The 9,707-nt window shown below is 37.0% G+C and overlaps 1 protein-coding gene across 1 annotated transcript; it reads right to left on the minus strand.

Annotated features, from left to right (window-relative positions):
- Positions 1-3,008: 3,008 nt before the first annotated feature.
- LOC142865684 (replication protein A 32 kDa subunit-like) lies at positions 3,009-4,460 on the minus strand. Its single transcript, XM_075998872.1, is given in 2 exon segments — positions 3,009-4,207; positions 4,210-4,460. Coding segments are annotated over 2 exon segments (813 nt in total). The 5' UTR covers positions 4,373-4,460; the 3' UTR covers positions 3,009-3,557.
- Between the last annotated feature and the right edge of the window lie 5,247 nt (positions 4,461-9,707).

Consider the following 9,707-nt stretch of genomic DNA (forward strand, 5'->3'; position numbering starts at 1 on the left):
CATTCATGAGAATTGAGTTGAGCCTTTGTTCAAGAAAGAAGTCACAGTTTCTGCTCTATTGAGTTTGGTAGAGGCAGATCAGTGTGGTCCATATTCCCACTCCTGTTGCAGAAACTCCTGGCACCTGTAGCAGGGGGAGGTAACCGGAAGAAAAGACAGTAGAACCTCCCATTTTGGTCTCCATGAATTAGCTGATTATAGCTGACTCTTTACTGTGAGTAAGAAAAAGTGAGTGTAGCTCTTCTGCATTTTATGTTCTTCCTGCTTGTGAGTGTTGTGGAAACAAGGGGAGAAATTGTGCTGACTCCTTTCAGGGCAGTCTCAAGATTTAATTCTCATTGTTCTACACAATATCACCTGAAAAGAAATTTTACAGTAGGAGAAGAGGAAGAAGAAATGGCTTGTTTTCAGGTAAGTGTGTCCCAGATTTAGGTTGTGTCCACTATTTCTCCTAGAAAGTCATGTAGAACTTCAATTTTTTTTAACTTGTAAACCTTTACTTCTTTAACTCTGATGTGTATGCCTAATAAGTTTTGTAACTACTTTTTTTAATATCTTCTTATGATAGTCAAGGAGCTCTGAAAAATCATTCTTCCCTATATAACGGAGCCTGCTCTACATTCTCTCCCATAAGCTTCTTAATACAGTAGCCAATTTGTATAAGAAACGTATGACATGATTGAAAATGTAACCATTTTGACAGATCAAGATAGAATAGTGTGGATGTCTGAGATTCCTGTTGGATACAGTCTTTGAATTTGAGTGAAGAGGGGGAACATGTGCTCTCAAAGTTTTATCTGGCTGCTTGATCAGCTCTATGTAAAATATTATTAGGAGAATTCAGGAAGAGGATAGCATTGATTGCCTAGGATAATCAGAAAATCATGGAAAAAACAGAAAATAGAAGACTTGCTCTGTATGATGCTAAAGTATTTACATACATCATTAAAGATCACAACAAATGGGAAGAATCTGTATCTGAAATTTGCATAAAACTGATGATTCCTCATGATTACATATTGTTGGCACTGCCATGCCAGCAGTGATTTTGTTTCCTCCTCTTTTCAATGGTACCTAACACCAATTTGTCCCATTAAAGTTATGTTAATTTCATTCACTTGCGAAAGATGCTCTCTGACAGATTCCTCCAATATAAAGTTAATTTTTTTTTTTTTATCATTAAGCGTCTCGTGGAGATTTACTGACTGTTGTGAATCAACCATCACATTTAATCTGGAAGCTCCCCTTTCTTCTTATAGCTTGCTTTAAAAAATGAGGGCTGTCATCTGTTTCTGTTCAGATGAACTGCGATACATTCAAAGTCTACCATTTACTGCATCCTTACAAAATACTTCCCTTAGGCAAGAAGCATTGATATCAGCAGTTATATCATATGATGCAGAGATTCAGGCCCCATCCCAGATCACCTGAATCAGAATCTGTATTTTAACAAAATCTCTAATTCTTCATTGTACTCGTAAAAATTAGGTGATACCTTCTAACTCTCTAAGTTTCTTTATGTGAGAAATATGCACAATTTATTAATGTGATGTAAATGTAACACACATAAATTTATATTACTGTAGTAAGGCCCTTAAATTTGTATTCAATAATTTATCATCCAAAGCATAATCATATGCACACAGTTTCATACATCTTTTGTGATCTTCATTCCTGCAGATAAGAGAATGTCTTCAATAATATCAATGTGCTAAAAATTATATTGTTGGATAATTCCAGTCACTCATATGTCAGAAGCAGTTCTCATAACTCATTTTCCTTGTAGTCAAATGAATATCTCTCTCTATGGCCACTTGGGAAATATGTGTCTTTTTACAGGAGATGGTGACATTCAGGGATGTGGCTGTAGAATTCTCTCCAGAGGAGTGGGCATGCCTTGACGATGCTCAGCGGAATTTGTATAGGGATGTGATGCTGGAGAACTATGGAAACCTGGTCTCCCTTGGTGAGGATCACTTATATACAGAATTCCTGGCCGGGCGCGGTGGCTCACGCCTGTAATCCCAGCACTGTGGGAGGCCGAGGCGGGCGGATTGCTCAAGGTCAGGAGTTCGAAACCAGCCTGAGCAAGAGCGAGACCCGTCTCTACTAAAAATAGAAAGAAATTAATTGGCCAACTAATATATGTATATAGAAAAAATTAGGTGGGATGGTGGTGCATGCCTGTAGTCCCAGCTACTCGGGAGGCTGAGGCAGCAGGATGCTTGAGTCCAGGAGGTTGAGGTTGCTGTGAGCTAGGCTGATGCCACAGCACTCACTCTAGCCTGGGCAACAAAGTGAGACCCTGTCTCAAAAAAAAAAAAAAAAAAAAAAAAAAAAATATATATATATATATATATATATATATATATATATATATATATACAGAATTCCTATTCCACGTTAAGCCCATTTTTTTTATTGATAGTTTTTTAAAAGTTTCTAATTTACATGAATTTTATTTATTTATTTATTTATTTATTTATTTATTTATTTATATTTTAGTCTGTTATGGGGTATAAGAGTGAAGGTTACTTATATTGCCCATGCCCCACTCTCCCCTCAAGTAAGAGCTTCAAACATGTCCATCCCCCAAACGTTGCACATCTTACTAGTTGTCGTTGTATACACCCATCCCCTCCTTCCCCCTCCCACACTCCCGACACTCCATAAATGTTACTCCTACATGTCCACTTAGGTGTTGATCCATTAATATAATTTGCTGGTGAGTACATGTGGTGCTGGTTTTTTCATTCTTGAGGTACTTCACTTAGAAGAATGGGTTCCAGCTGTATCCAGGAATATACGAGAGGTGCTATATCACCATTGTTTCTTAAAGCTGAGTAGTATTTCATGGTATACATATACCACATTTTATTAATCCACTCATGAATTGATGGGCACTTGGGTTGTTTCCATAGCTTCACAATTGTGAATTGTGCTGCTATAAACATTCGAGTGCAGGTGTCTTTTTCATAAAGTGACTTTTGATCTTTTTTTTTTTTTTTTTTTTCTCCTCAGCCCCTCAAGGCCACCACTACAGACCCTCATCTTCTTATAAACACACTGTCATGACAAGCAGGTGAAGGAAAGTGCAATTCTGAAAATAATGCCACATAACCAAAGTAGGAGACAAAAACAGGCAGAGGCCAGTGGGTTTGTTGGCTAGTGCTCTACTCACAGGCCCGAGTCCTGCTTATCTTCTTTCAGTAGAAAACCTTTTAGGAATAGAAACTCCCGAGCATTATTTGAGTACTCTCTTGGTAGCATACTTCTTCCAATTCCTTCTATCCTGATGTTGTAACTAGCTTACTTGTAACTTCTTCAAGAAATTCCACCCTGGATTATATCCCTGTCAGTTGCCCATAGCCCTTTGAGCTTCAAAACAAACAACAAAACTATAGAAGAGCAGTAAGTTTCAAAAGGACGTCAGCTGAGGCCTTTTACAGATGAAACCTACTTCCTAGAAGTCACCTGGCCAATATATATGCACAGCTGGAGACAACAGACTGTGAAAATAGGTCCAGCTGGAAAACAGATACCCAATTTAGATCTAGTTATTCTGCATCTGTGGATTTGAAGTGATCATCATCCACCGTAGAATAGATGTGTCCCTCATTGCTCAGAAAATCCACAGCTTGCTTGATTGAGGCTACAGACATATGTTTGAGTTGGTTCTTGAGATCATGAAAGTTCAATCCTTCAGGTCTTGGGCAAGCCTTAATCAAATTCAGCACCTGGTTTTGGCCAACAGTGAGGCCATTTGCTGGCATGAAGCTAGTCCCACCAAAGTTCCCTGCTTCACTCATTCCTGGGTTGCTGATAGGTGCTCTCCCTGCTGGGGGCTGGCTGTTAGATTTGCTCAGTATCATGTGTGCATTGACTACTTCCAGAATATGTGTGGTAAACTCATTCATATCCTCCAGGGGCATGATCTTAAAGGCTACCAGGCTCTTTTTGTTCTGAAAAGATCTCAGGTGGCCTGCCACTTTCACGTATGTTTCTGGAGGAACCACAGTGTTTTCACCGCTGGTATCATCTGTGTCAACCCACTGCCGAACATCCATGGGTGCAGCTGTCATGTCATCTATTTTATAAACAATGTTGGTTGGAGCCTTCTCTGCATGTCTAATTATCCCCACAATAATGACCTGTGAAATCTCAACATTCCCAATTTTGAATGCTTCATCAACCAGAGTGGCGGAAGCAGCTGAGATATAGTACAGGGCACAATGTGCTGGGCTCGGGCTCTTGATTTCTTTTCGGCCTGAGAAGGTGTCGGCGATCCAAAGCCTCCCGGGGACTGTGTGTAGCCGCCGGCTCCCCCATACGTGGAGCTGCCGTAGCTATCGAATCCACCGCTATTCCACATCTTGGTCGCAACGCCCTCAGGAAAGAGGCCCAGAAAGTTCAGGTTTCGTGGGTTCCCAAACACCTCAGAATCCCGTTGCTGCTGCAGCGGTGTTTGTACTTCTGTCTCGTGACTTTTGATCTTTTGGGTAGATGCTCAGTAATTGAATTGCTGGATCAAATGGTAGATCTACGTGTATCGCTTTGAAGTATCCCTATATTGCTCTCCACAGAAGCTGAACCAGTTTGCAGTCCCACTAGCAGTGTAGGAGTGTTCCTATCTCTCCACATATATGCCAATATTTATTGTTTGGGGACTTTTTACTGGAAGGTCATTCTTACTAGAGATAAATGATATCTTCTTGCAGTATGCTCAACATCTCTGATCATCAGGGAAATGCAAATCAATTTATTCTTAATGTATTTTTAATTTTTGATCTGTTCTATGTCTATGTTGTATAATATTAGAATCCAAGGTTCGGAATAACATAGCAGCATTTCAATTTCTCTACATTCTCAACATATGTATGTATGTATGTGTATATACGTTTACTTATTTAAAAGTTCTCAATGTAATCAAAACGTTCCCAAACAGCAAATGTTGGTGTGGATGCAGAGAGAGGGGAGCACTCCTACACTGCTGGTGGGACTGAAAACTAGTTCAACCTCTGTGGAAAGCAACATGAATGAATTTTATATTCATGCTTTTAAAGAAAATTTGAAGATTTTGGTTCATAAAATGAAATCATTAGATGTCTCATGTTATCTTGAACCTTTCCGTTTGTTGGGATTTCACACTAGATTAGTGGTTACTCTAGAAATCAGGGTATAAACTTGTTGTCTGCACCTTGGAATAGAATTTCCACCTCTTATTTATTTGGTGCTAGTGGGAATTGGTGCTCTAGTCATAAATTAGATCAATTTTTATCATTCTACAGGGTCTGTGAGAAAGCAATATGTTGCAAAGGAATTTTCTAGAAACTTCTCTAATATTCTCTCTACTAAGGATAGTACTGCATTAGTAATTGGAAAGTCTTCAGCAAGAGTCATGTGAAATTTTTCCAATGAAACAGGTCTTGCTGAGTCAAAGCCAAAGCTGATCACATGCCTGGAGCGAAGGATAGAGCCCTGGATTATGAAGAAAGAGGAAACAACAGCTAAATATCCAGGTAGGTGAGATTCAGTGAAGCAGATTAACAAATGTTAGAGAGCCAAAACTCAAGGAGGAAGGCAGATATTAAAAAGTGGGTTGGAATATTCTGCTCTTTTGGAAATGATTTTTAGAAGCCTGTGTATGTTTCTCTTTATCTCACAGAAGGACATCTTCTGTCCCACGCTCTTAAACTCTCTAAGAACTCTACCCATGCAGTGATCTTCCTTAGAATTCAGTGAGAGCCAAACTTGTTGTCATGGCTTATAAGGGAATACATTATCTATCAGCATTTCTATTGCTTAGGAGTTATGGGACTATCTGCATATTTTAAAGACCATGACATTAAACCATCTTTGACAGTATTTTGGTTTTCTGTCCTTTCTGGAGTACAGTGGCTGATCATAGCTCACTGCAACCTCAAACCTATGGGCTCCAGAGATCCTACAACCTCTGTCTTCCAAGTAACTAGATCTATGGGCATGAGCTACCATTTTGTTATTATTATTTTCTTATAAAAATGGAGTCTCCTCATGTTGCTAGGGCTGGTATCAACATCCTGGCTTCCTTCTTACTTGGTCTCCCAAAGTGCTGGGATTATAAGTGTGATCCTCCATGCCCAGGTCCATGTTTTAAGTTCCTTTTGATGCCTCATTTCTGAAATGTGTAAAGGGGAATAGTGAAGATGTTGGGATTTGTTTCTGGAATGCAAGAAACACTAGGGAAAGATATTTATATTCTCTGCATCATGATTTCCAATTCTACGTTTTCAGAGGCAATCCTACAGAAAGTCAGATTCACTAATTTTGTACAAATGCATATCCTCTTCCTAAATGTAAAAATATCTAATGTTATTTGACTTAAAATAATCTTTCTCTAGTATAAAACAAGAGTAAAATTTCAGCTTTATTATACCGAAATACCCAAACTATAACATAGTTTATTTTCTCTGTTCACCTTATATAATTCTTAAATACACTGTCTCATTCAGTGCTTCAAATAACTGAATATATTTATACTCCCAATTGATATATAATACTTTGATAACTTATGTTCCATAATTTCCTCCTATTTAGTAGTATCAGAAATGTGTCACTCATATGTGTGTGTTTGCATATATTTCTGTGTGTGGGGTGTTTAATGGGTGGAAGTCTCCACAAATAATATTTGTATAACTGCATAAATTTATTGTACACACTGTAGTGATCTGATGTGTGTATGAATGGTAAAACAATATAATTAAGGTAATAAACATATCCATCATCTCACATATTTATCATTTAATTTTAGTGAGAACATTTATTAATAGTGAGTTCTATGGTCTTAAAAATTTTAAGCGTATGAAACATTATTAATAACTCTAATCATGTTGCCATACAATACATCTCCAAGATCTAATCATCTTATAACTAAAAGATTTTACCCTTAAAATCTCCTCATTTTTCCTTACTCTACACCCTGGAAACCACTGTTGTACTCTTTACTTTTGTAAATTCAGCTTTAAAAAAATTATCCATAGCAGTATTTATCTTTCTGGGAATGGCTGATTTTACTTAGCATAATGCCTCCTATATCCATCCATGTTGTTGAAATGGCAGGATATTTATCATTTTCATGGCTTAGTAATATTATATGGTAGGTGTTTGTATAGTCATTTTTTATTCTATTCATCAAAGCAGGCATTTAGTTTGTTTCCATTTTCTTGGCTAATGTGCATAATGCTGCAATATATATGGGGGTGCAGAATCTTCTTCAGACACTGATTTTACATGAGTATACTCATAGGTAGAATTGGTGAATGACAAGGCAGTTGTATTATTTACATTTTTTGACAAATCTGTATGATGACACTGTCCATTTATAATCAATAACAGTCTACAGGGATGGATTTCCTGCACACTCTTGACCTCACTTATTATGTCTCTTGTTTTGGACATTAGCCATTTTAAAAGTCTACAAATGTGAAGAATGTGGCAAAGCCTTTACCCAGTGCACACACCTTACTCGACATAAAAGAATCCATAGTGGAGAGAAACCCTACAAATGTGAAGAATGTGGCAAAACCTTTACACGGTGCACACACCTTATTCGACATAAAAGAATCCATAATGGAGAGAAACCCTACAAATGTGAAGAATGTGGCAAAGCCTTTTCCCAGTCCTCAATCCTTATTCAACATAAAAGAATACATACTGGAGAGAAACCCTACAAATGTGAAGAATGTGGCAAAGCCTTTTCCCAGTCCTCAATACTTATTCAACATAAAAGAATTCATACTGGAGAAAAACCCTACAAATGTGAAGAATGTGGCAAAATCTTTACACGGTGCACACACCTTACTCAACATAAAAGAATCCATAATGGAGAGAAACCCTACAAATGTGAAGAATGTGGTAAAGCCTTCACCCAGTGTACAAAACTTACTCTACATAAAAGAATTCATATGGGAGAGAAACGATACAAATGCGAGGAATGTGGCAAAGCCTTTACTCAGTGCACACACCTTACTATACATAAAAGATTCCATACTGGAGAGCAATTCTACAAATGTGAAGAATGTGGCAAAGCCTTTACCCAGTGCACAAACCTTACTCAACATAAAAGAATTCATACAGGAGAGAAACCCTACAAATGTGAAGAATGTGGCAAAGCCTTTAACCATTCCTCAATCCTTACTCGACATAAAAGAATCCACACTGGAGAGAAACCCTACAAATGTGAGGAATGTGTCAAAGCCTTTACCCAGTGCACAAACCTTACTCGACATAAAAGGATTCATACAGGAGAGAAACCCTACAAATGTGAAGAATGTGGCAAAGCCTTTAACCATTCCTCAGTCCTTACTCGACATAAAAGAATCCACACTGGAGAGAAACCCTACAAATGTGAGGAATGTGTCAAAGCCTTTACCCAGTGCACAAACCTTACTCGACATAAAAGGATTCATACTGGAGAGAAACCCTACAAATGTGAAGAATGTGGCAAAGCCTTTACTTGGTGCACACACCTTACTCAACATAAAAGAATTCATACTGGAGAGAAACCCTAGAAAAGTTTAGAATCTGGCAAAGCCTTTATCCAGCTAAAAGGCCTCACTCTATAAAAATGAATCCATAGAGCAGAGAAACCATACAAATGTGAGGAATGTGGCAAAGCATTTTCCCAGTGCTCACACCTTAATCTACATAAAAGAATTCCTATCACTGAAAAATTTTACGAATGTGAGATTTGTGGCAAAGTCTTTAATATTTGTTCACATCTTATTCAACATCAAAGAAATCATACTAGATAAAAGTTAGATAAATGTAATGAGTATGTAAGTGCTTTACCAATGTATTTGCCTTAAAATGCACAACAGTACTGAAACTTAAATAGAATGATGTAGACTGCTGACAATACCTTTAGTTATAACAGATCTTACCGGATATGGGAGAACTTACACTGAAAGAAATGCTCCAATATATTCTCAAATATTGCTCAACATCAGAAAAATATTAAAGAAGAGAAACCTTACAAATATAATGAGTGTGAAAAAATATTTATGCAAAAGATATACCTTAGAGAACACAAAAACAGTTGATACTTAAAACTACTTTAATAAATTTCAGAATGCAATTAATCAAGAATCAAGTATAAACATATATCCGATAACTTGCAGTGCAATACACTAATGCACTAACACATTCACACATTTATTTAAACCAGGTTGTTCATTATAAAGAACTACCCAGTTAAAATAGTTAGTTGATTTATTTGTATGTTAGCTTTAAAACAAGAGAGATTTTCTGAGAGTTATAATTACATTTAAAATAAAAGTTCTTGTCAGTGTGGGGTGAAATTGTAATAAAGTATAATTTTGTTTTGCTATTTGTGACAAGCAAATACTGATATTATTCAACTTTAAATACAATCGATGGTATGCTTTCATTCTTAGCGTGCATGTGAATGTGTGTGGTTAATGATAGCTACATCACATTTATTAGAGGTCTTTCTCTATTAAGTAGGCATTATTCATGTACTTTTCTATGGAAAATTAAAAACACTGAAATGTAAGCTTTACTAAATTGAGAGGTACTATGGAGTTTTCTTATAACAAACAGTATTTTAAGTGATATATGATGTAGGTATACAGACTAATATTCTCCTCATAATCAGAGTGAAAAAATTACAATATGAAAACTAACTTGTTTTAATATTGCACATTACG

The sequence above is a fragment of the Microcebus murinus genome, chromosome 31 (genome assembly GCF_040939455.1).
Source record: "Microcebus murinus isolate Inina chromosome 31, M.murinus_Inina_mat1.0, whole genome shotgun sequence".
Classification (NCBI taxonomy): Eukaryota; Metazoa; Chordata; class Mammalia; order Primates; family Cheirogaleidae; genus Microcebus; species Microcebus murinus.